The 26,505-nt window shown below is 52.8% G+C and overlaps 1 protein-coding gene across 2 annotated transcripts; it reads right to left on the bottom strand.

Moving 5' to 3' along the window:
• Window positions 1-3,676: 3,676 nt before the first annotated feature.
• Window positions 3,677-21,863, bottom strand: LOC132486497 (H-2 class I histocompatibility antigen, Q10 alpha chain-like). Of its 2 annotated transcripts, XM_060093774.1 has the most exons (8): window positions 21,500-21,863; window positions 17,586-17,693; window positions 11,130-11,390; window positions 9,611-9,886; window positions 7,188-7,457; window positions 6,739-6,834; window positions 6,378-6,413; window positions 3,677-6,130 (listed from the first exon to the last, which is right to left on the bottom strand). In XM_060093774.1, the coding sequence occupies exons 1-8, from the start codon at window positions 21,657-21,659 to the stop codon at window positions 6,066-6,068; spliced, it is 1,272 nt and encodes a 423-aa protein (XP_059949757.1). In that variant the 5' UTR covers window positions 21,660-21,863; the 3' UTR covers window positions 3,677-6,065. The 2 variants fall into 2 exon arrangements, with proteins under 2 accessions (XP_059949757.1, XP_059949758.1); XM_060093775.1 differs by lacking the exon at window positions 6,378-6,413.
• Between the last annotated feature and the right edge of the window lie 4,642 nt (window positions 21,864-26,505).

Below are 26,505 nucleotides of genomic sequence, written 5' to 3'. Positions count from 1 at the left end.
GACTGCTAGCCTTCTCCTGAACTCAGCTGGGAGCTGTGGGTTGTTGGAGTAGACCATTTAGCACACACAGGGCCTCAGGTGCCATTGTCCCAGGGGCACTGGGAAAACAGCTGCAGCGGAGGGCACTCAGGAACAAGGGCTCAGCAATGGTGGTGGCTGCCAGTGCATTTTTCTCAGGACTCTGATTTCAGAAAATTTATCCATGGAAACCTACATCAGCCTTTTTAGGCTGAAGAACCCCACACAACTGCAGATGATTAAATTCCAGTTTATGGTGAGGAGGCAGGTACTTGTCACACAGACACTGGGGACCACTTATCAGAGGTACCAGAGAGGCAGTCTAGCACGGGCTTGGTCACACAGGGATTGGCAAATCTGGCCCTCGGTTTCTTTTTGTGAGGCCCAAGAGCAAGGAACAATTTTTAAATTTTAAAGGGGTTGTAAAAAAAGAAAACAAAGGTGAATATTAGGACAGAGACTGTATGTGGCCACAAAAGTCCAAAATATCTACTCTCTGACCCTTTACGGGAAAAGTTTACTGACCCCTGTGCTAGGAGGCTGGAATGGAGGACCTCCAGAATGCCTTCTGATGTTACAGTTCTGGCTTGTTTCTCCCCTCTGGGTTCAAGACTCGGGCTCGGCCCCAGCACCCTAGCACTCTCTCCTCCCAGTCAGATTCCAGAGGTCCTGGCTGGGCAGAGTGAGTATGACCAGTGGGTCAGCCTTGCTTTTCCTTAACTCAGGCCCAGCTTCTCCTCCGCCCCTGCTGCAGTGCAGATAGCTCTGGCTTCCTGGGTCTCTTCCCTGTCCTGGCTCTGTCACTGTGGAGCAAAGGTGCCTGGAGGGGCTAGGAAATTAGAGGAGAAAAAAAAGACCAACCCAGGGCTGGGCCTTCCAGCTGGCCTTTGTCGTATGTTCCCATCTGGCCAGGCCCTGGCTGCCTGGATATGTCCTGCATTATTCATCATGGTACCCATGGCAAGGATGGCCAGGTCTCCAGGATTCTGGAAGGCCTTGGGGGAGGGCAGGCATGGCTGGAACCGTGAGGGTAACTGGGGGAGTGAGGCTGCATTGAAGATGGCTTGTAAGAAAGGCTTGCCATTCGGCGAGTTTGGATTCTAATGTCATTCACTGAATACCCATGATTCATTATGATTCATTAATGAATTCCTTCATTCATTTGACACATAATCACAAAGCACCAGGCCACACTGAGCAGCCAGAGATTCTGCTCTGAATGTAGTGGCCCCTGAAAAACTGTGGTTTGGGACAGGACTCCTGAGTGAGTGGTCAGCATGTGAGATTTGTGCAAAGCGGGGTGCGGAGGATATCAGGGTGGCCTGAGGTCTTGAAGTCTGGACTCTACCCACAGGGTGAGCGAGGGGTTGGTCTTCGGGTGGAGATCCCACAATTCTGGGCCACAGCCAGCCCGGTCCAGCCACAGCCAGGAGAGGTCTGTGGCAGTACCCTCAGGACACAAAGTCGGTGCCCTGCTGGGTAGGAAGGCTGTTGCCTCAGGTCTCTGAGGGAAGAGCCTTTGCAAAGCTGCCATCCTACCCCTGCCAGATTCGCATGCCCCTTCTGTGCTTCCAAGGGCACTCAGAGCCCTCCTTCCTTGCCTTCCTGTCTCTGTCCACTCCTGAGACTGTGGTAGCTGTTGGGGCCGCTGAGGGGAACACTCAGGGCTCAGATGAACTCCCACTGTAGCTGCCTTCCGTCCCCTCAAGTTTCTCACCTGGTAGGGGTGGCTGAGGAAGGAACCCAGGAGAGAGGCAGGCATCCGGGCTGGTCCAGTTGGGCCCAGAGCCCCGGACTTTGGTTGAAACCACTGACAAGCTGCTACTAAGCAGGGAAACAAAAATGAGGGGGGAGTAAAGCCTGGGTTAGGGGAAACTGCCATGCTTTCTGGGCCTGTTCATCCCTCTGTGGAATCAGACTCAGGGCCCCTAGGTTCACCTCCTACCTGGTTGGCGGGTGCTAGTTGAATCATCTGCCTTTGCTTCAGTTTTTGCAGGTGCACCAGACTTAGACCAATCTGTGTTGGGGAGGGGGTGGGAGGTAAGAGAGAGACACACTTGAGAGAGCTCACAGCCTGGACAGGAAGGACTGTAATGTGAGAGCCCTCAAGACCTCAGCAGAGGGAAGTCGCATGATGGGGTGGGGTAGTTAGTGAGAGTGTCAAATTATCAGGGGCTCCTAGAGATGCTTTAGGATCCCTTTAGGTCTTAAATGTATTATTATTTGTTTTGTTTTGTTTTGTTTTGTTTTGCAGTACGCGGGCCTCTCACTGCCGCGGCCTCTCCCGTTGCGGAGCACAGGCTCCGGACGCGCAGGCTCAGCGGCCATGGCTCACGGGCCCAGCCGCTCCGCGGCATAGTGGGATCTTCCCAGACCGGGGCACGAACCCGTGTCCCCTGCATCGACAGGCGGACTCTCAACCACTGCGCCACCAGGGAAGCCCTATTTTATTTTTTATTTTTATATACTTTTTGTTTTTTTCCCCTAAAATGTATTTTATGGTGCCATGGGCAAAACACTGAACTAGCTAGCCTCTAAGGGAAATATGATTAAAACAAAATAAAGTTGAAGTTGCCCAGTTGCCAAGGATCTCCTAATCCAGTTATGGAGCAGACACTTCCTGAACGCCAGGACGGTGGTGCCACTAGCAGCATAAAGGCTGGTAGGTTCTGCCTGGGGTGCGAAGTTGGGGTGAGGGCTGCTTCAGCAGGGAAGGGTTAGTAGGACTCAGGAAGGGGGAGAAGGGCCCCCAGGCCAGGGTAGGCGTAGCGGCTGTCTCTTCACCTCAGGCACTTCTACCAGTCCCCTGGTCCCGGAGCTCCAGGCTTTCTTGCAGCTGTGGTGTTCTGGTGAGAAGGCAGGAAGCCGAGTGGACAGAGTGAGGAAAGCCAGCAGGAAAAGGCCGTGAGGTGTAAAAACTAGGGTTTGCTGATGGATATCCAGGACAGATATTGACTGCTCGGCCTTTGCCCTCTGGCAGTTTCTAAACCAAGTAGCCAGTGAGGCTAATGGAAGAGCAAAATGGCTGTAGCCTTTGGGTGGCAGGTGCCTGGGGCCCTGCTACTGTCCTGTAGGGGCTGTTGTGGGACTGTTCCAGTCCACGGCCTCTCTGCCCCTTTTCCTCATCTGGAGGGATTGTCCTATAATCCCGTGGCCCCAGAGGTATTCAGGGTCCTAGACACAGAGCACAGAACTGGACAGGAACTTCCGGCCCATTCTGCCCAGGGCTTGGTATAGAAGCCGGACCCTCTATCTAAGGCTCCCTGAATATTCAGTGCCCTTGCATCAAAGAAGCCATGCAAATTGCCAGTCTAAGGTCTACACTTAGCTGGGCAGGACCAAAGCTGAGGAGGTGGGTCTGGGAGGTGTGTAGGGGAGCCTGAAGCCTTGGCCATATGTGTAGGGTACAGAAAGGTGACACAGCTGGACCAATTCAAAGAGAGAATGACTGGCCAGAAGCCTCCTCCAATCTGCTTCTCCCCAAACACACTCTGCCTCTACCCGTTCCCCAGGGAAGAATGTTTCACTTCTGCTCAGGAGGACCTAAGTGCACCCAGGGCTGAGGGAACCTTGAGGGTCCACCTGGGCACTTGTGCCTCCTATCTGCAGGGGCCAGACCTGCCCTGTTTCCTAACTTGTCTCACCATACAGACGACTGTAAAAATAAAACATGTTTATTGCTGCAAAACCTTATTAATACAGGTCCATAATCTCTTACCCGAAACCCTTAGGGCCAGATGTATTTCAGAATTTAGAATTCTTTGGGCTTTAGAAAGCTACCCAGGTATGGATGCTGAATATTACATAATACTACCAGAGGGGTCTGGGGTGACACCCCATAATCCCCCACATCAGTATTTCTTTGGAAAACTGTGAAAATGCACACTAGAGGAATAAATGAAGAGCATGAATAACACGTTTTTTTTTCTTTTTTTGGCCACATCGCACATGTGGGATCTTAGTTCCCCAACCAGGGATCCAACCCATGCCCCCTGCAGTGGAAGCACAGACCATCACTTCACTTTAAGGTTTTTTGTTTGTTTGTTTTTCCTACCACCTCTCTCCCAGGTCAGTTTTTTTTTTTAGTTTTAGTTTAATATTTATTTATTTATTTTTGGGTGTGTTGGGTCTTAGTTGCGGCACACGGGATCTTTCCTCGTGGCGCACAGGCTTCTCTCTAGTTGTGGTGCACAGGTTCCAGAGCAAGCAGACTCAGTAGTTGTGGTGCACAGGCTCTCTAGTTGTGGCGCACGGTCTCAGTAGTTGCGGCTCATGGGCTTAGTTGCCCCACAGCATGTGGGATCTTTGTTCCCTGACCAGGGATCGAGCCTATGTCCCCTGCATTGGAAGGCGGATTCTTAACCACTGGACCACCAGGGAAGTCCCCCAGGTCAGGTTATGATGACAAAGTTAGGAAGAAACTTCTGGCTTTTGGCGGTTTTTTTGGATTTCGGGATTGCAGACCTGTACTTGCTTGCCTATTTACAGAACAGCACAGTTGTCATTGAGACTTCTGGTGCAGTGGCCAGACTACCTGGCCTCACATCCCAGCTCTGGCATGAACCAGCTGTGGGACCCTGGGCCTCAGTTTCCTCACCTGTAGCACAGGAGTATTAATTCTCCCGCACAGGTGTGCTTTGAGGGTTAAACAGCTTAGTATACAATACAGTGCTTAGAACCCTGCTTAGTATGTGGTTTGCTCAGCATATATGGAACATGACAACATCACTGAGAAAGACAGACATTTAAGACACGTCTTCAGGGCAATCTGATAATTACAAGCTCACTGCTGAGGTCCTGCAGGCCACCAGGGCAGGCTGAATCTTTTTCTTTTTTCTAGTATTACAGTCATTCACATCCTCAGGCTCGGAGCCTCCCAGGGCTGCAGACACGGAGGTTTCAAAAGTCCCCACAGGAGGCTCTGTCACACCTTAGGGTCAGCTGAAGGGGAGGCAGAAGGTGCCCTGGGAGGGGTCTGGCCTTGTGTCCTTTATGACAGTGGAGCACTCCCTCTCTCTGCCGGGGCTCTGGAGTCCCAGCCCCTTAACACGTCAAATGGCCGTGAGACTGGATTCTCGTTCACAGAGGAGACATGGGGTTTCTGCTCCACTGAAAATGCAAAGGTGAGGCTGGGCCTTCTCCAGACATATCTTTCACAAGCATTTCCACAGGACACAGCGAAAAGGGGTCTTTCCCTTATTGTAAAAGTAACACGTGCTTATTGCAAAAATTCAAATCATTCAAAAGGACAGGAAATAATGGAAAATATGGCCTGTGTTGTTTCTCATCCTCCAACTGCCTGGGACCAACGAACAGGCCCCCAGGCATCTGTCTCTCTGAGCTTCTCCTCATATACACAAGGACACCCACACACCACACATACACTCACCCTCACATACACCCTATATCCTCTCACCCTCACACATACACACCCACACACCCTCACACACACGTGTTCCCACCCTTGCCGCCTCCCCTACACCCTCACAGCCCCAACACCCTAATCTTTACAAAGATTAGGATCAGACATACATAAGAGAACACACTTATACATGAGGCAGGCATTCAGCCATTTCTTCCTGACGCTAGCAGGTGCATGAAGGATGCTGCCCCTGTAACTCTTTGACTATGGTTCTGGTTCTTCCCTGACTGCCCAGAGCCTTGGTTTTCACGTTCGGGAAGTGGGAATGAGAATAACATAGCCAAACTCTCACAGGGTGCCTGAGAAGCTCAAGTGGGGTTTACACTTAACATGAAATCATTTTGCAAATTGTCAAGTGTAAAACCATCTGAGGAATACTACTGCCTTTCTCCCCATCCCCGAAACAGGAAGTAATGAGACTTTCAAAAGGACTTCAGGAAGATGGCAAAGCCATCCTAGTGGCACAGACCGCTTGTAACAAGACTGATGGGGTGAGGTCGCCTCAGTTTTGGAGTGGGGTGGGCCCTTCACAGTCAGATTTCATACCAGCCAGCCAGTACAGGGGGCCTTCAGGTCCCCAGACACCCCACAAAACACCTCCTTGATCTGTGACAGTGACCTTCTGTCAGCAGATGAGTTGAGTAGCCCCTGCTCTTGCTGGGCTTTGGCAATTATGGGGGTCCTCTCCACCTGCAGGGAGAAAGGAGGGAGGTGACCCCAGCCGGCTCCCCGGCCCTCCCCCAAACCCAGGTGGTGATTCCCTGGAGTGTTCCCTACCCCCTCTGCCTGGCTCCAGGATGGTGGGATGGGGCAGGAGGCTGAGGCCAGGGAAAGCACCCACCCCGTGCCCCGCCCCCATCCTGAGTTCCAAGGCATCCCGGCCATGCTTGAGAACACCTGGGGCTTCCTCTCCCCAACCGGTCCATCCCACAATCACCTGGGGCTTGCTTGTAATAAGATTCCTTATTCCTGGCTGTGGGGAAAGAAAACACAAGAGAGGAGGTGGGTGGTGTGTCCCCAGCTTCTCCCTCCCGCTCCCGCTCTGGGCCCTTCCCAAAGTCAGGACCAGTGGTCTCTCCTGACGGTGGGATCTGCAGGGTCCTCGGGGTGGTGTGCAGCTGTGTGGTGGGGACGTTTGGGCTTTTCCACAGGTGGGGGACAGGGGGCAGGACCTCAGCAGTAGTTGCTGCTCCCCAGGAGGGAACAGTTCTAGCTGCAGGGATGGGAGCACAGCATTTTTCCCCATAAGGCTGGACCAGCCAGAGGGCCTCCCACTCCTTTGTTTCTTCCCCACTTACCTTGAATGCACTTGGTCAAGATCACACCACCAACAACCACCAGCAAGACCAGGATGAGGGAGATAACCATGGCAGTAGGTCCAGGATGAGAGGACTCTAAGAAAAGACAGAGAGGGCTTCCCTGGTGGCTCAGTGGTCGAGAGTCCGCCTGCCGATGCAGGGGACGTGGGTTCGTGCCCCGGTCCGGGAAGATCCCACATGCTGTGGAGCGGCTGGGCCCATGAGCCATGGCCGCTGAGCCTGCGCATCCGGAGCCTGTGCTCCGCAACGGGAGAGGCCACAACAGTGAGAGGCCCGCGTACTGCAAAAAAAAAAAAAAAAAAAAAAAAGACAAGACAGAGAAAAGCCCCACCCTCCCTCCACCGCCACCCAGTCCATGGGACTGTCTCCAGGTGCCCTGGGCCCTTCCCAGCCCCTCCTCACCCGCTCCGGGCCAAGCCCCATCTCACCCCAGGACACAGTGAATGTGTGGTTCAGGCTGGAGTGCTGCACGTGGCAGGTGTACTGGGCCTTCTCCCCCGCCGGCACCCACACAGCCGCCCACGTCTGGTAGGTGCCGTCCCCACTGGGGCGTGTCTCCGCATTCTCGGAGTCCAGTTCCTTCTCCCCCAGCCACCAGCTCAACAAGATGTTGTGTGGATAGAAGCCCAGGGCCCAGCACCTCAGGGTGGTGCCCCCATCCTTGGCCGAGTGCTCCGTTATCCGCACTGTGGGTGGATCTGCAGGGGGAGGGGGAGCGAGGGAGGCTGGTGAGTGCCCGTGCTCTGCGCATCCCTCCTGCTTAATCCTGGGCTCCTCCCGCATCCTCCAGGGCGGAGGACAAGGAAGTAGGGACAGGGTCTCTCTCCAGGGGAGGCACCCAATTACTGCTGCAAGCAGGGACAGCCCATTGCCCACCATTCCAGAGGGGCACTGTCCCGGGAACTTCCATGAGGGGGATATGACTTCCTGCCCCCAACCTCCAAGGAGGGTCCTGGGTGGGGCTGTTGGGCCCTAGACTGACCCTCCCCCTTCTCCCTACAGAGACCCTAGGGTTTTCTCGGAGACTTGACATACTTCCCCCTGTGACTTCCTGCATACAGGAGGTGCCTAATAAGACTTTGTTAAATGAGGGCAAGAAGGATGATACTTCTCTGACCCTATAATGAGAATGGTTATGACTGTGGGCTCCGGAGCTGGACATCCTGGCTATGAAGCCCAGTCTGACTCTGGTCCACAGCCCTCTGCCAGCGCTCAGGGCCTTCCTTCATCATTCCTTCCACTCAGAGTTCAAGTTCCAAAGGACGTAATTCAGGGGTGATAGTTCATTTTCTGTATCAACTTCCCTGGGCCACGGGATGCCCAAGCATTTGGTCAGACATCTTTCTGGGTGTGTGATGGTGTTTCTGGGTGGTATTAACATTTGAATCAGTGGACTCAGTAAAGCAGATTGCCTTCTGCAATGTGTGTGAGCCCATTCACTGAGCTGAAGATCTGAACAGGACAAGGAGGCTGAGTGATACGAAGCTCCTCTAGCCTGGCTACTGAGCTGCAATACTGGTCTTTCCTGCCTTGAGACTCAAAACATGAAACACTGACTCTTCTTGCTCCTTGAACTTTCCAGCATTCGGACTGGAACTACACCATTTGTTCTCCCGGTTCTCAGGTCTTTGGTCTCAGACTGGAACTGCAACATCAGCTCTTCCTGGGTCTCCAGCTTCCTGACTGCAGATCCTGGAACTTCTCTACCTCCATAGTCATGTGACCCAACTCCTTAGAACACATCTCTTTTTTTCTCTCTCTATGCATCCTGTGGCTTCTGTTTCTGTGGAGAATCCTGACTAATCTACCAGGTGAAGGACATAGGACAACACCTGGTGCTGAATGAGAGTTCCACACTACTTATTTAACGCACACCAATATGTTTGCTTTGGGGAGGCAGCAGGTATTATTACCATCCTCATTATACTGATGAGGAAACGGAGGCACAGAGAGGGCAAGTAACTTGCCCAAGGTCACACAGCCAGCAAATCCCGGAGCTGAGATGTGTATCTAGAGGCTAGGCTCCAGTGCCTGAGCCCTGAACCACCATGCTCTGCTCTCATAATCACATCTTCTGCTCCTGATGTTATCTGTCCTGTCCTCCCTTTGAGGAATATCCTCCCCATTACCTCAACTGATTCACATCCCACTACTCAATCACCAGACATCACAGTGTGCTGGGTGCTCTGATCAGCCCCACCCCCAGCAGCCTTCCTGACCACCACAGCCGTGAGGCTTTCACCCTCGGCACCCCAAAGCACCCACCTTCCCTAGTGTCCATCCCAGCCCTTGTGTCTCCAGCCCTGCTGACTGGGTTCAGGAGAAGTTTGCGATGCACCTGGAGTCTGGGGAGCATGTTTAGCGTGAGGGGTATGAGGGGGGACAGGGGCAAAGGGCTTCAGTTTCCCTGGCAGTCCCCAGTGGTCCAGGGAGTGGTGAGGGATGCTATCCCCTGGGGCCTGGGGTCTGTTTCCCAAGGAGGAGAGCCAAAGGATGTTAAACCCCAAAAGGACTTTATGAGCACCTAGTTGAACCCACTCGCTCTGTAGATGAACAAAATGAGGCCCAGAATAAGGGGGTTTCTTCTCCAAGACCACACTGGGACGGGGAGACTCCAGAACTCCCCACTCCACCTCACTTGGAGTGAAGGCCTGGGGTCTGGACTTTCTTCCTCCTCTGCAGAAAAAAGCTGTTGGCTAGCTGGCCATCTTTCTGGGTCCTAGTGGGCTTGTCTGAGCCAGGAGGACACTGCCTGCTTCCTCACTCCCCCCAAAGGCTTCTCTGTCAAATGGGATGGCTCTCGAGGATGGGAGCATGGGGCCATTCTGCATTGCCACAGGGTGGGCCTTACCTCTCCGGCTGAACCTCTGGCCTCCCAGCTCCAGGTATCTGTGCAGGGAGGCAAGGCAGGGGCCTTCCAGGTAGGCCTTGTCGTACTCTGCGTAGCAGCGCTCTGTCTCCCACCAGTGCTTGGTCCGCATGGCCACGGGCTCAGCTGACACCCAGCTCAGGGTTTCCAGGTCCAGCGACAGGTGGTCCTGCCCATCGTAGCCAAACTGCCAGAAGCCCCTGTAGCGGCCGTCTTCCTGGATCTCACAGCCGAACATGCGCTGAGTGCTGTGCATGCCTGTGTGTGCAGGTAAGAAGGCTTTGGTTAGTGGTGGCCGGGGGTGTCAAGTCCCTGAGAGGCGCGGAGAAGCCCACCACCCAGAGGGGCCTCCAAAGGGTGGAGGGACAGGGTGTCAGCATTTAAAAAACAAAAACTGGGGCTTCCCTGTGGCGCAGTGGTTAAAAATCCATCTGCCAATGCAGGGGACATGGGTTCGAGCCCTCGTCTGGGAAGATCCAGTTGCCATGGAGCAACTAAGCCCGTGCGCCACAACTATGGAGCCTGCGCTCTAGAGCCCATGAGCCACAACTACTGAAGCCCGTGCGCCTAGAGCCCGTGCTCTGCAAAAAGAGAAGCCACCGCAGTGAGAAGCCCGCGCACCGCAGCGAAGAGTAGCCCCCGCTCGCCGCAACTAGAGAAAGCCCACGCGCAGAACCGAAGACCCAATGCAGCCAAAAATAAATAAATAAAATAAATAAGTTTATAAAAAAAAAATCTCCCAAGTAATTTTGATAAGCAGCCTGGGCTGAGAAACCTGCTGGGCCTCTCATGTGGGATGAACACTCAAGTTCATAATTAGACACATCCTTATTTCATATCCCACACTACTTATGGGTGTATAATGTCCTCAGTGCTAAGACTATGTCATGCCATGCTTATCCCAGGGGCCCTGAGCTGATGCACAGCCCTTCCCAGGCTCAGTCCTTTATATCTACTCTTTCTGAGGCCTCTGGGAACCTGCCAAGGTTCCCAGAACCTGGGACACAACCTGCCAAGTCTGGTCATTTGGGTGTGTCTGGGCACAGAGCAGGAGGGTGTTGGTGTGAATGAGCTGTGCTCCGTAAGCACTTTATTGAGAATTAGCGGCAGCCTTGGTGGTAGCTGTAAGCTCGCTGTGGCTGAGATGGGGAAACTGAGATGGCATCTTGAGGACCTGGGGTGGGCAGGCGTGATTTGAGGGTGGTGCGTGAGGCAGGGAGAAGCCTCTCCCAGTCTGCTGAGGTCCAGAACCCTGGGTAGCCAAGGGGAGAGGGGGAGCTATCATGGGCCCTCTGTTCCTGTGGATGCTTGCTGCACTGGCCTGCGGGCTGGCTGCTGAAGCCCCGACTGATTCTGAGGACCTGAGGCCCCTGCTTGGCTGTGGGGGAAGGAGACTAAGAAGAGCCAAGTATCAGAAGCTTGCCCCACACCCTATGATAGGCATGGCTGCCTCGAGGGTCAGTGTGCAGAGTGTGAAGCATGGGAATTCTGCCCAACGCACCGCTGCTGTGGTTGTGGTAGCCCATCACCGTCCACATCTCCACCTGCTGCACCTCCGCCCATTTCTCCTGCTTCCTGGTCTCCGTCTCCCAGTACTGGGCATCCATTGACGTCATCCATGGGGCCTGGGGCTCAGCCTTGCCCACACGACTGTCAAACCGGATGAAGGGCTGGTCGTCCACGTAGCCTACAGCCAGAAACTTAGGGAGGCTTGGGCCTGGCTCTGATAGGGTCAGGTAGTAGTAGTGGAGCGAGTGTGTCCCTGTGGAAACACAGACTGGTCTCAGGCTCACATGGACTGCCTGGGTCTGCACTGGGTGGGGGTCGGGGGGAGGTGGTCAGTGTGCTGGGTAGGGTTGGCAGTGGAAACTTATCCAGAGAATTCGTTATCAGCAAGAGCAAGAACTGGGAATTTCAGTGGAAAAAATAAGGGCATGCAAAGAGTTTAAATATAGACAGAATCAGTCAAACACTGAGAACAAAGTTCACGCATTAAGGCTTATGGATTTTATTCCCAGAAAGTTTCTCAGCTCTTCACTCAGGGCCTACGTATTCATACTTTATACTCATCTCTAATAAGTATGATTGTCTGGTTTCCCATTTCACAATTAAAAATATTTCTCTTTAAGAGTTGGTTGTTTGGGGGACTTCCTTTGTGGCTCAGTGGTTAAAAATCCGCCTGCCAATGCAGGGGACACGGGTTTGAGCCCTGGTCCGGGAAGATCCCACATGAACTAAGCCAGTGCACCACAACTACTGAGCCTGCGCTCTAGAGCCCTCAAGCCACAGTTACTGAAGCCCGTGCACCTAGAGCCTGCGCTCTGCAACAAGAGAAGCTACCGCAATGAGAAGCCCATGCACTGCAACAAAGAGTAGCCCCCGCTTGCTGCAACTAGAGAAAGCCCGGGTGCAGCAATGAAAACCCAACGCAGTCAAAAATAAATAAATAAATTTAATTAATTAATTTAAAAAAAAAAGAGTTGGTTGTTTGGAAGCTTAATTTACATGGAATTATTCATTGCCCAGACATGCCTGGGAAAGGCTGGCCATCATTCTTAGCTTGAATCACTGCTGCCAAGCTGGTGGCACCTTGACTCCATTCCCTACTCCCTCCTGCTCCCACAGCAGACGTTACAAGTCAATCTCTTTTCTCTTTGAGTCCAAATGCTGCCTCTCTACTATGTCTCCAAAAGCGCCAACTCATCAATTAAACTTGGTGCTGGAGATGAAATCTACTTAGCAGCCAGTCCTGACTCAAGCTATTAAAACAAATGCTGTATCTTAAGAAACTCAGGCCACATTTCTCAGAGATATCCCTGGCTTACTCTCTTACCTAATTTTTTAAAAACTTTTTGCTCAGAAGTTTTTATCCCTCAACACGCCTGTCTCTGTGTTATTTTTCTCCATAGCACTACACTTGCTAGAGAATATGCACTTTGTCTGTCTTGCTGATGGTCTGTCTCTCCTCTGCAGTGTCAGCTCCCTAAGGGCAGCGATTCCTGTATGGATTGTTCTGTTTCCCCAGCACCTAGATTAGCTGCTGGCACACAGTAGGTGCTCGATGGCTGAACATTCAAGTGAGAAAGGAGAGGTCAAACACATCTCCACACTCACAGCTCTTTTTTATACTGCCTTCTTGTTACTTCAGGCCACACCAAACTCCACCCAGGCCCTCTGCACCTGCTGTTTCTTCTGCCCTGGGCACTCCCCTCTCTGTTTTCTCTCAGCCAGTTTCCTCATCCCTCAGGTTGCAGTAAGGTGTCCCCTCCTCCAGGAAGTCCTCCTGATTTCAGCCTGATGTCCCTCAGAGGGGTCTCAATAGTGTCCTGTGCTCCCTATGAAACTGTGGACTCCATGAGGGTGGGCAAAACATCTGACTCTGTCATCGCTGTTTCCCCAGGGCCTAGCAGCACAGCTGGCACACAGTGAGCACTTACTTCTGGCCTTTGTTGAACTGGACAAAAAATAAGAACATGAATGGCAGTGACAGTAATCACAGCTGCCATTTCTGGAATGACCACTGTGTGCACTGGTTTAACTGCTCCTCACTCACTATCTCAGTAGATCTTTACAATAAACCTAAGAGGTCAGTGTGGTTGGCCCCATTTTACAGATAAAGGAACCGAGGTCCAGGGGAAGCCACGTATAGCACTCAAAGGCATGCACTAGAAAGAAGGCAGCCCAGATTCTCTCCCGAGGGTTTGCTGCCTTTTTCTAAGCTGAGGAAAGAGGTGCTCTCTTCTCACAGCTGGAGAAACCTCCTCATGGGAGGCAAGAGGGGTCAATGTTAAGAGTGTTTGAGTGAAGGGTTAACATCGGGTCTGGGCTGGTGTGGGCCTCCTGGGAAATGCCTGGAGTCTCACGGGGCTGTTTGCTTGCACACCATTGAGTTAAGATCAGTGTGGGGTGCTCCTGTGCTAGCAGCTGTGAACAGGCACAAAGGCGTTGGGGAGAACAGAGGCTACGGTTTCTCTGTGTCAAGGTGACCCTCACCCACTCCTTGGCTCTGATCTGCAGCAGCTCTACCTGCCCTGGAAGTGAGGGAGGGCAAAGATCCTGTGTCTTTGGGTAGCTGCTGGCCTCCTGGGTGGTGAGGAAGCCATGCAAGCTGGGCTTCCTGTCCTGCCTCTGTCTCCACAGCTCAGGAAGCATAGTGTGGTAGGCTGAATAATGCTCCCCCCCCAGATATCCCTGGAACCTTTGAATGTTACGTTATATGGTAACAGGAGTTTTGCAGATGAAATTAAGGACCTTGAGATGGAGAGATTATCCTGGATTGTCTAGGCAGGCCCTAATGTGTCCTTAGAAGAGGAAGGCAGAGGGAGAGTCCATGACGTCAGAGGAGAAGGTGATGTGAAGATGGAGAAGAGAAAGATGCAGGAAGGCACCATGTGCCAAGAAATGCAGCTCTAGAAGCTGGAAAAGGCAAGGAAACAGATTCTCCGTTACAGCCTCTTTAGGGAGCTGGCCCTGCCAACACCTTGATTTCAGCCCAGTGAAACGCATTTTGGACTTCTGACCTCCAGAACTGAAATAGAATAAATGCGTAGCATTTTATATATATATATATATATATATATTTTTTTTTTTTTTTTTTTTTTTTTTTTTGCGGTACGCAGGCCTCTCACTGTTGTGGCCTCTCCTGTTGCAGGCATCGGACACGCAGGCTCAGCGACCATGGCTCACGGGCCCAGCCGCTCCGTGGCATGTGGGATCTTCCCGGACTGGGGCATGAACCTGTGTCCCCTGCATCGGCAGGCAGACTCTCAACCACTGTGCCACCAGGGAAGCCCTAAATGTGTAGCTTTTAGCCACCGAGTTGTGGTCATCTGTTACAGCAGCTACAGGAAACAAATAGTATTCGACTGAAGCCCATTAGGTCCTGAGAGTTTGGTGGCCAGTGAGTCCTGGGGCCGGGGGAGGGTAGTGGAGGGGGGAGGGAGAGAGAGAGAGAGAGAGAAATGCACCATCTGGGAGCAAGGACATCCTCTGAAAGCTGTGCCAAAGACTGAGGGACACAGAAGTAGAGGCCCAGGAACCCCGGTGCTCCCATCACCTAAGCAAAGAGGCTGTGAAGGGGCTGATGTGCTCTTCCCCAGGTGTGGAAAATGCAGGAAAGAGCAAGTGATCCTGAGGTCAGGCCTGGTGGGAAAGGGAGCAACACATACCTGGTCGTTCTGTTAGGGCAGGTGCATGACCTTGCTTACTATGTAATGTTACTATTTATTAATGTTAGCTGCTTTAGTGGCCAGTTATTTTTGGTTAAAATGAAAGGAAGTCGATCAATATATATATATTTTAAAATTTACAAAACACTTTTAAAGCACTTAGGGTCTGGCCCTGTCCTGAGCACTTTATAAGATGTTGGCCAGGTCACCCTCATAACTTTATCAGGAGGGTACTATTGTATCTATCTATGACATATAAGGAAACTGAGCCACAGGGAGGCATAGCCACCTGCAAAGCTCACACCAGTAGTGAAAGGCAGGAACAGATTGCACACCCAGATTCTCAAGGTGATCCTTGGCTTGCACCCGCCCTTTAGTGAACACACTTCTGGGTGACACTGAGTGGCTGGGGACACATGAGAAGGCCCCTCCCCATGGCATCTCTCCACTCTCTGCCCTCCCAAGACACCATCCTGGCTGCAATTTAAGATGGCTCAGCTCTGCTCATCCTGGCAGCCTAGATCATATGGCCCAGCAGGGCCCACCCTGCCGCCCCACTCAGTAAGTACTGTCTGAGCACCTACTGTTTGGCTATTTCTGAGGCCTTGGGGATGCTGGGATAACCCAAAGAGCCCCAAGTGCCTGCTCTCAGGAAGCTTACATGAATGTAGGATAAGCAAGATAAATGAGTAAAATGTATGGTAGGCTGGATAGTGATAAGTGCTGAGGGAAAAAAATAAAGCAGAGATATACAAAATGTTAGGGGAGGAGTTGAAAATTTTAGATAGAATGGGCAGGGAAGGCCTTCCCAGAAAGGAAACTATTAAAGAACTCAAGGAACCAGCATGTAAAGATCTGGGAGACAGAATTCCAGGTCTGCAGAGGGGAAAGTCAGTGCAAAGGTCGAGGCAGAAGCATGCTTGGGGTGTTCTGAGGCTGCTGCAAGAATGCAGTGGGGGGGCTTCCCTGGTGGCGCAGTGGTTGAGAGTCCGCCTGCTGATGCAGGGGACACAGGTTCGTGCCCCGGTCTGGGAAGATCCCACATGCCGCAGAGCGGCTGGGCCCGTGAGCCATGGCCGCTGAGCATGCACGTCCGGAGCCTGTGCTCTGCAGCGGGAGAGGCCACAACAGTGAGAGGCCCGCGTACCGCAAAAAAAAAAAAAAAACAGGAATGCAGGGGAAAAATGAAATGGTGGTGTGATTCAGTGTAGTAGGTGTAGGGGTGAAAGAAGGGGCTGAATTCTGAATTCTTCCCAGGCTTGTCCAGATGGTGTTTGGAATGGCCTGGATATAGCCCTCTGGCCTAGCCCTCCCTGCCATGAGGGCCCTGGTTCCTGGCATCTGCTCTGCCCTGGACTGCTTCACCATGGCCTATATCCTGGCATCTGGTACCCATCCTAAGAGTCAAGGACCTGCTTTTAGGGCAAGTTCATGATTGTGACCCCCTCAGCTGACTTCCAGGTACCACCTCCCATGTATCCAGGGAGGGGCCTGCCATCCCTTCCTCTCTGAAAATCCCACTGCTCTCTGCTCTGCCTGCCAGATGGTCTTGAGAGCCCAGCCGGCTCTCTGCAGGGGCTCACACCCTGCCCATTCCCATCTTTTCCCCAGGAGGACAGTCTCAGCTGGGACTAGATTCCCACTTGCTAACTGGGCCCAGGAGGGATCATCATGCCTTGGGCTGCAGCCCAGAGTGTGGCAAAAGAAGCCGAAGGAGGCCATCTCCTGGCTTTGGAGGTGATACCACCTGCCAGGCTGGGGGGTCAGTGCCAGGTACTGTGGGACCATGGCAGGAGGAAGTGGGGGACACACAGCAGGCGTCCAGGGGGATCTGCTCCTGCTGTGACATGGCCTAAGGAAGTGGCTACATGCCCATCGTTGCTTCAGGGCCTGTTTGTATCATCAGCTTCCCACCCCTGACCCCCTCCACTGCCACTTCCTGGTCACTGAACCATGTGGCCAGCCCGCAACAAGGAGCAGTCCTGCACCCGCTTTGGCCCAGCCTTTTACCTCCTCTGGCTGTGGTGGAGGAGGGAGGAGGCCAGCCCCTTTCCCACTCTGCCCAGGAGACATTTTTGCATCTGCCTCACTTCCCCCACAATCCATGTAGCACTGCCAGTTCCTAGCTGCGTGGCCTTGAGGAAGTTATTTCACAGCTCCAAGCCTTGGTGTCCTCATCTGTAAGTGGGTACAATTAACTGACCTGCTCCAGAGTGCTAGAGCATTCAGTGAGATAATGAAAATAAGGAAGAAGTACAGGCATGGAGACCTCATCTTCTTAGTCTTAGTCCTTTCCTATTCTGAAGGGAGAGGTGGCCGTGGGAAGGAGACAGCTGGAGTCGGGGGTGGGGAAAGATGACTGAGTGAGGGGCAGCTCGCTGGAGGTCAGGTCTCATCCCCTGGGACACCCTCCAAAGGCTCTGGCCTCTGTGTCCTCTACCCTGGCAGAGTTCCCCCACCCCAAGACAGTCCACCAGATTCCCAGACTGCGTACACGGCCTCCTGCAGACTGGGGGCTCCTGGCCTCCACCATCCTACCCCTTGTGCAGCAGGTAGGCACGATCTTTTTTTTTTTTTTTGCGGTGCGTGGGCCTCTCACTGCTGTGGCCTCTCCCGCCGCAGAGCACAGGCTCCGGACGCGCAGGCCCAGCGGCCATGGCTCACGGGCCCAGCCGCTCCGCGGCATGTGGGATCTTCCCGGACCGGGGCACGAACCCGTGTCCCCTGCATCGGCAGGCGGACTCTCAACCACTGCGCCACCAGGGAAGCCCCGGTAGGCACGATCTTACTTGTAGGCCATGGCTTCTTTTCCAACTTCAGGTGTGCCAGTTCTGCCATCACCGCCTTTGCCCTGGCCGCCGGGCTATCGGCCACCAAGGGCAGCCCCCAGGGACTCTCTGCAAGGGAGAAATGGAAAAGGGAAGTATGAATCTCAAGGTATAAACATCCTACGCATCCTTCTGTTTGCTGGGAGAGATAGTATGGAATGACAATGAGAGGCACGTTGAAAGGGAAGAGGGACGTGGGGCCTTTGCCACAGGAGTGGCTGGAAACTCCCCCCAGCATCCAGGCACAAAGCCAGCAGGGCTGATTTCTGGGCCTTGGTGCCGGGCGTGGTTCCTGAGCTTTACAAGTATTGATTCGTGGTGTTTTCCCTGCATTCCTATGAGGCAGGTCTTGATTGTTCCCACTTAGAGAGGAGGGAAACCAGGACTGGGCTTTGCTAGAGGTTCTCCATCCGGCTGCCCAACACTGCTTTGACAACCCTGCCATTGATATGGATTTAGTGGATTTGGGGGTAAGGGAGGGCTGGACACTGGCGGGCGTTGAAAACTCCCAGGTGATTCTCATGTGCTGCCCAGGTACTCCTGGCTCTACCTGGCTCTGCCCTGCCCACCTGCTCAGCTGTGCCAGCCCTGACCTCTCCCCTTGCAATATTACTCATTTGACAAACATCTATTGAGCACCTACTACAAGCCAGGCACTGAGCCAGGTGGGGGTGTGTGTGGGGACAGAGAGACAGACATAGCCCCCAGGGAGCTCAGGTCTGGCAGGGAAGGGGACAACTGAGCAATTAAACAAGCAGATCCAGTAAGGCCAGTGGGGGCTGACAAGTGTCAGGGAACAGAAGTACCAGGTGCCGGGGGCATCCTGGGGCAGGAGGGGTCTTGTAGGCTGAAACCTGGAGGAGACCTCACCAGTGTGAGTTACCAGGCAGTAGGGTGGGTGAGGAGCGAAGAAAATTTTGGGCTCGTGTGAGTCTAGTGTAGTTTCAGAACTTGCTGCATCAGCCTCACTTGGGGAAATGCAAATTCTTGGGCCCGAACCCTACTGAGTCAGAAGCTCTGGGGGTGGATCCTAGCTTTCTGTAGTTCAGCAAGCCCTCTGGGTGATTCTAAGGTTTGAGAACTGCTCTAGGCAAAAGCACTAGCACATGGGAATGCCTGGAATGAAAAAGAGTGTAGTGTGTTCAGGAAAACCAAGGTCAAGGGATGACTACAAATGCAAGAGATGAGTCTGGGGAGGAAAAAAAGGGCTAGATTGCCTTTTCGTGCCTCAGTTTCTCCTTGAGGCCAAATTGGGTCAGGTCCTACGGGCTGGAGTTCAAGGGCAAGGTCTGGGCCAGAGAAAGGGTGTGGCTGTGGACAGCATGGAGGGGACCCTGAATCCCTGGCTTAGATGAACCTGAGATGGAGTGCAGGAAGGGGGAGGCAGGGTAACGAGGGCACGCAGAGTCACATGAGGAGGAGGGTGGAAAGAGGAAGAGGGAGACCAGAAGTAGTCTCAGTGGTCATGGCCCTTGAAGTTCTATAGGACTGGCCTCTGCAGTCCCTCCCCTAGCCTGCCCTTGATGCTGCTCCTGTCTCGGTGCCAGCTCATTGCCCAGGCCAGATACCCAAGAGTACGGCCCTTACCCTGCTCTCACCCCCACTCCCCGGGCCCTAATTCCAGCTTTGCTGTAGTAACCAGCTTTGTAATCATTTATCTCTACTTAATCTGTCTCTCACAGTTTTGATCCCAAGGGCCACGGATTAGTTCTGCCATCTCCTCTCACCCGGCCAGGACTCCCTGCCTCAGCTTTTACCTGAGGCAGCATGGGCTCCAGAGCCAGCCTGGAATCCAAATCCTAACAAGCCGTGAGACTCTGTGAGACCCTGGGTAGCCAGTTAACCTCTCTGAGCCTCAGTTTCCCTATCTTTACCATGGGGAGAATAATTGAATCCTTGTCATAGGGTGCTGCTATGAGGCTTAGAACTCCTTGCTGCATGACTCATGATCATATCTGCCCCTTGAAATCCACTTCCTCATTCCCCACCTCCTGCAGGGAAAGCCCTGGCATCCAGGAGTGTTTGAGGGGGCTTGCTGGAGTTGCCTAGCTGCCTCCCTGCCATGTGCCATCTCTTTCCTACAGTTTGGCACACACCAGGGTCACCTTCCATTCCTTCCCTCCTCCTTGGCTTGGGGAACTGTCCCCCTGGGCCAGCCTTGACCATTCCCCTCACAAGGCTACAGGGTCTATGCACACACACCCATGACCATCCCTGCCATGCAGAACTGGAATCGCCTATGTGCCCCTGCATCAGCCCTGGGGGGAGCTGTAAGAAGGATCCTCAGGGGCTGTGTGAACCGGAGAACCAGGACTGGTTACAGTCTTGGCCCAGAGACACAGTGTAACCAGTCCTGGTTTTCAGGTTCACAGCCCCACTCCCCTGGGGTTCCTGTTCCAGGGACACTGGCCAAACTCGTCCCCATCCCTGGCTCCATTCTCTCCACCGATCTCCTGCCCAGACATCCAGGGTGATTCTCCTTCAAGTGTTTCCCATGGGGAGCTGAGGGCTGAATCCTCCTGGAGGTGCATCCTATTGCATTCAGGAGCCTCAACTTGGAGGGAAAAAATAACCTCTTTATTTTCACTAACCTCTAGCTGAAATTTGGCCTTTCTCTCATGCTGAATGGAGGCAACAAAGCTCAGCAGGATTTGCAGAACCTGTGCTTTGGTCTCTGATAGAAGCCACAGATGTTTTTGAATCACATGACAGTTGTTGCAGACACCTGGAAATATGCTTTACCCTCACTACTTCCAAATTCTGGGAATTGTTGCTATTTAATGCATTCTTTAATGTGCTAACTTAGAAGCACATATATTACATATCACAAACTTATACTTCTAGTTAAATTTTTTAGTAGCTTTATAAAAACATAATTGGGTTCCTTTGTAATCCTATGTATTTCATTTTATGTGTTAAAAACATTCTGAGACAGGGTCCAAGCACAAAAAAGCTAAGAACTCCGACTCTGGATCCCAGTGCTGCCACCTAGCGCCCGCTCTGGGCCCTATTTTAAATCTGTAAACTGTAAATTTTGTATGTTCTAAGAGCCGAAATGGCTTCTTGGACGTGAAGCCCTTAGAACAGAGCCTGGAATAAAGGACATCAGCTATTATTACTGCCATGATGGTGGACACTCCCCCCGCCTGTGCTAATAAACTTTCAGGCCTCTATGCGGTCAGGGTGGGCGGTGCTCGGTGGGAGCGGTGGGGAATCCAAGGGAAGGTCCGGCCCTGCAGTTCTGCGTGCAGAACGGAAATGGCTAAAGGATGGAAATTCCCCGCTAGGTCAGAAAAATCTTTGTTGCTCCGCATCACCCGCCACCTCAACAAGGGGCTGCCCGGGCAACCCGAGAGAACCTCGCCAAGGAGCCAGGGAGACCTATAGCGATGGGCAGGTGCCTCGCCGAGCTAGCAGGCAGGGGCTGTGCAGGCGGCGCTCAGGTTCCTGCCTCCACGGAGCTTCCCCAGGGCCTTCCTGGAGGACCCAGCCCCGGGAGCCGAGCGCGAACGGCGTCCTCCAGAGAGGCCAAGGGACCCCCAGGAAGCTGTGGCGTCGGCTGGGTCCCGGGCGGTGGAGGGGGGTTACTGCCAGCCCCCGCGCCCCGCCAGCCCCCCGGGGTCCCCACCCTCCTGACTGCTCAGTCCGATCAGGGTTCTGAAATGGGAGGCGGCAAAACAGGGGCCCTGCCTAGCCCGGGGCTCAGAGACCCCTGCGATCTTGGATCAGCTCTCCAATTCACCATCCGGCCCCTTCCCCCAAACCCGGAATAGCTTCCGCGTTCTTGGCTGATCTCTCCCTAGCGCCGCCACAGGCGCGAGGCTGGGGGACGATTGGGGGTCCGCCCCGGCTCCCACACCTCTCCGCCCGGTTACCTGCTGCGCCCTCCCGCACAAGTTCCAACAGCAGCAGCAGCAGCAGCGGTGGTGGCGGCGGCGACCGCCGGTCCCGCGCACTCCCGGGACTCTGCGGCCACCTGATCGGCAGCCTCACGCGCTGCCCCAGGGTGCCGGTCCCGGTGGAGTCCGTCTTCATCTGTGGGGCAGGGGCCTCGTGCCAACGCCGGCCGCCGTCCGACCGTAGGACGCGTCCCTCGCGGGGGTCCGGGCGGGAGAGCGCTCAGTGCCCCCAGGGCCGCGGCAGCTGCGACCCCGCCCTGGCTCGGGTTCAGGCTCCGGCCGGGCTCTGGCTGCGGCTCCACCGCACGCCCCCTGGGGCCCGCCCGCAGGTCCTTGATGGCGCCCTCTGGTGGGTTCGGGAAAAGAAAACATGAAAAAAAACCCCAATCGTTTGTGATAATTATGAAATACAGCACATATGCTTCTTTACTGCCTTACGAAACGAGACCACGAGACCAGGCAGTGAAGCTCAAGTTACAGCCATTTGGTAAGTCGGGCGGTGTCTGAGACAACTGCCATGTGATTCGAAAATACCTGTGGTTTCTGTTGGGACCGAGGCAACGGTCCTGCTAACACCACTGAGCTTTGCTACCTCTACTCATCACGGGATGAATGGCTAAATTTCAGCTAGAAGTTAGTGAAAATAGAGGTTATTTTCCCCATCTGGGTTCACAGACCCCCTGAATTCTGACCAGGGATTCCCATGTTCAGGATAATAGTTTTCAGCTGGGCCTTTTCTGATATTTGAAAATTCATAGGAAGAGCTTTGGTGAGCCTGATTGGGGCAAGTGAGGGGAGCAATTTACACAACAGAGGGAAAGGCCAGAAGTACAGCTTTGCGCTGTCTCGGGGCCACCACACACATGGTGTCCTGCCAGGCCAACAAGAGAGGAGAAGCCGGATTGTAACGATCTGAGTCTAAAACACAACGTTTGTTGAGTTTTAATATTGTCAAAAGAACACAAGGAGGGGAAAGAATAGAGGAAGATGGGCATCAGAAAAATCTAGTTAACCGAGGGACTTCCCTGGTGGCACAGTGGTGAAGAATTCGCCTGCCAATGCCGGGAACACGGGTTCGAGCCCTGGTCCAGGAAGATCCCATATGCTGCGGAGCAAGTAACTAAGCCCGTGCCCCACAACTACTGAGCCTGTGAGCCACAGCTACTGAGCCCACGTGCCACAACTACTGAAGCCCGGGCACCTAGAGCCCGTGCTCTGCAACAAGACACCACAATAAGCCCACGCACTGCAATGAAGAGTAGCCCCCGCTTGCCACAACTAGAGAAAGCCCGCACACAGCAACGAAGACCCAATGCAGCCAAAAATAAATAAATAAAAATAAATAAATTTATAAGAAAACAATTCTCACCCTTCACAACCTTTGGGTAAGCTTCATCTACCAATAAGGTCTTCACTGCTCTGGCCTGAGAGCTTTGAGGGGAGGAAGGAGAAAGGAAGGTGGTAAACAGGCCTCCTTCTGTGGGGGAGGGCTGGCTACCATCACCTAAGAGGAGGAAGGAACCACAAAGTTCTCTGAGCTGGAGCCCTTGCCCTCTCTCACACTTCCCCCACCTTCCAAGGTCTGCTTAGCTCACCTTCAGAGAAAGACATGGCAAGAGAAGAAATACTAAAAGTTGTCCAGGTCCACAGTCAGGAGGGACACTGGGGCGTGTGTGGTGTGAAAGGAGAGAGGAGTTGAAGTGGATGAGGGCTCCTGGCCAGTGAGGATGTGAAGCTAAAGTGACCATGGTCCTGGCAACCTTATCCTGAGAAACCTGCCTTATGGCAGCAAACCCATGAAGAGGGTGTTAATGGAGGGGAAGAGAGAGCTACAGGGGGGATGTGGGGTGCTGGAGCTTCCTGCCAGGGAGTCCTCCCATCCACACCTTGGACCAGGAGGAGACACACGGGGTACCTAGCTTTTTTTTTTTTTTTTTTTTTTTTGCGGTATGCGGGCCTCTCACTGTTGTGGTCTCTCCCGTTGTGGAGCACAGGCTCCAGATGCACAGGCACAGCGGCCATGGCTCACGGGCCTAGCTGCTCCGCGGCATGTGGGATCTTCCCAGACCAGGGCATGAACCCGTGTCCCCTGCATCGGCAGGTGGACTCTCAACCACTGCGCCACAAGGGAAGTCCGGGTACCCAGCTTTGATCAAAGGTACCCAGCCTTTGATCCCTTCCAGGATGAGAGGGTGCATTCCCTGTCCCTGTCCCCCTCCTGGTTTCTGGGGACAAACCCCGAGCAGCGAATACTTGCACCCCAGGACTTCTGCTCTGGGAACCCAGAGCACCTGGGTTTTCACACTCACCAGCACCGTCCCCTTGGAGACCCAGATTTCTGTGAGTTGAGGACCCCCTTTACACCTGCTTGAAACGCCTCACCCGGGTAGCCTCTACTGCTGGTAAAATGACTCTTCTATACATCAGGTCTTTGAAATTCTGGAAATTCACTAACCACAGAGGTAAACTGTAATCTACCGAGAGTATAGCAAAGAGTTTTGCTTAGAAGATGTTAAAAAAAGACAAGGAAATGAAGGAAGGCTGATTAGCTGAGATGACACACATTTGAGAGTGCAGGGTGCAGAGCAGGTGTTCCATCATGTTTGGAGCTGTTTTTTGTTTTGTTTGTTTTTAATTGGGGTATAGTTGCTTTACAATGTTGTGTTAGCTTCTGTCGTACAACAAAGTGAATCAGCTATATGTATACATATATCCCCTCCCTGTTGGACCTCCCTCCCACCCCCCCTTACAAGTCCCAGGACAAGACCTGAGTTAAGGCTGCTCTATGCCACCTGCCTCCAGCAACAGGACGGGAAATGGAGGAGGGTCTGGGACTCACATTGGAGGAGGCAGGTTGAGAGACGCAGCATGGAGCCCAGCTGGGTTAGCAAAATGCACCATGTTTCTGTTCTTCCAGTCAAGACGGCATTTTGTAAACAGAAACATCTAGTCCATAAGTGAGACAAGGGGGTGCGTTTGCACCTCCGGGGCAGGTCCTGGCAGCACCTCTCAGCTTGCTCTCCAATCCATTGAGTTCTGGTCACCCAGAGCCACAGCCTCATTTTGAAAGGAGACACAAGAGAAAGACAGTTCCTCACAGCCTCTCTTGTACACTCACACTGGCACTCAGGTAAACTCAGGTGAGTGCCTGTACACTCGAGGGGGAGGAAGATGCCCCCAGAGAGCCCCTGTGTCCTGCTACATCCATTGACAATAATGACGTCACTTTACCTGTGAATGGTGTTTCGCACCTTACTGAACACTTTCAAAATTTCATGTGGTCCTTGTACCAGTGTGGAGGTGCATGCAATTTACCCGCGTTTTCCAAATGAAGAGATAAAGATGTAGACAGGTGCTGCTAGATGTGGAATCAGGACTCATGTGCCATGGGCTCTTGCTCAACGTTAATTTCAAAATTAATTAATTTTCAGCCCTTCCTGTAGGAGGACAGCCTCTGTCCAGGAGATGGTAAAGCCCTAGGGTGGGCACTGGGATGTTCTCAGCCTAGTATCCCCAGAAGACAGGCACGGGGTAGTGCTTCCACCTTTGCTGAATGAGGTGTTGATATTGTGGATGCATAGTCTCTAATCACGGGAGAAGCAGTGGGCAGCACAGCTTGGCCATCAGCTCTACTGGGCACCGCTTAAACACTGATGGTCCCAAACCCTGCTGTTATACATGGTGGGACCGTGGACATGGTGAGCTGCTGGGATGAGAGGCTGGAGGGACAGGTACCTGTCTGACCCATGGGCTTGCTCTGGTCCTTTAGGAACCTCTTCAGGAGGTAGACACACTCATGCCCCAGACCAGACTTCCTTTGCTTTTCAATGGCCACATTGCCTCCCAGTTGCACTTGGTGTTGAGGGTGACATGATGGCAGCCATCAGTCTCTAAGTGATGTAGTCCTGCACATCAGAGCAAACTGACAAAACCCTTGGACACTGCCATCAGCCGGGACCTTGAATCTATTCTTCACTTTTAGGTTGTGCAATTTTTGTTCAGTCAACAAGGGAAACATCCCAAATTCTATGTGTGGCATTTCCAGGGACAAGAATGTTGTCCTCTAAGTTATAAACAGCATGTGAGTAAATAACAAGCAAATGCAGTGTCCTTCAACTACAATGATTATTAGAAAACAGAAAGCACAAGTGGACTCTAGAGCTCATTTCTACAAGAAGGAAATACCACGAGAATGCATCCCTGGCATGGGGAGAGGTACAGACAGAAAGGGGACTGAGTGGGCCTTATTTAGATTCCAAATCCAAAAACTAGCACTAAAAAGATATACTTACATCCATCATGGAGATTTAATTATGCACCAGGCATTAAGCACTACCAAGGATTACCGTTAATATTGTTGGATGTGACAAGGTCCTGAAATTCTGTAAGAAAATGCCCATGTTTTTTAGAAATTCCTTCCTGAGTTATGTAGGTGTGGAATGGCAAGTTGTCTAGGATTTGCTTTGGGATTAAGTTCAGCAATGAAATGGACAGAGATGAAGCAAATGTTGTAGCTATGCAACTGGGTGGTGGATGTAAGGAGAGGTCTGTATATTTTTCTTTCTACTTTAATGTTTGTTTGAAATGTTTCTAAATACAAATGCTTTTGACAAGCAAATGTAGTTTTTACGAAGGCAGGCCTAGGGCAAATACACAAGTGACTTTTATTTCAAGTGGTAATAGGTTGTTATTTTTCCGCCTCCAGTGCTTCCAGCTGCTCAAAGTATGCACTTAACCCTCTTCAGGAGGTGTGGTCTGCATTCCCTCCCCCACCAGTCTTATATTTATCCCTCAGTGCCCAGGGGTCCTGCAGCCAGTAGAGCAGGCTCTGGGCCTGGCCTCAGCACAGGACTGAGAAGTGTAGTGGCCTGGTTTCCTCTCAGATGACCCATCATCTTGTCCATAACCACAACAGAACCTGTGGGTGAGTGACAGTGGTGTAGTAGGATCAGGTCTGCACATCACCCACATTCCACAGCAAC

The sequence above is a fragment of the Mesoplodon densirostris genome, chromosome 3, assembly GCF_025265405.1.
Source record: "Mesoplodon densirostris isolate mMesDen1 chromosome 3, mMesDen1 primary haplotype, whole genome shotgun sequence".
Lineage (NCBI taxonomy): Eukaryota > Metazoa > Chordata > Mammalia > Artiodactyla > Ziphiidae > Mesoplodon > Mesoplodon densirostris.
The sequence above is the reverse complement of the archived record's forward strand: the minus strand, read 5'-3'. Positions and strand labels throughout refer to the sequence as shown.

Bases quoted from the DNA above. Each gene is read 5' to 3' on its own strand.
- LOC132486497 (XM_060093774.1), bottom strand. From the start codon at position 21,659: ATGAAGACGGACTCCACCGGGACCGGCACCCTGGGGCAGCGCGTGAGG. The intron at 17,694-21,499 runs GTAACCGGGCGG...TCTCCCTTGCAG, and splicing joins TGTGCGGGAGGGCGCAGCAG to AGAGTCCCTGGGGGCTGCCC. The intron at 6,835-7,187 runs GTGAGATGGGGC...GTCTTTTCTTAG, and splicing joins CACATTCACTGTGTCCTGGG to AGTCCTCTCATCCTGGACCT.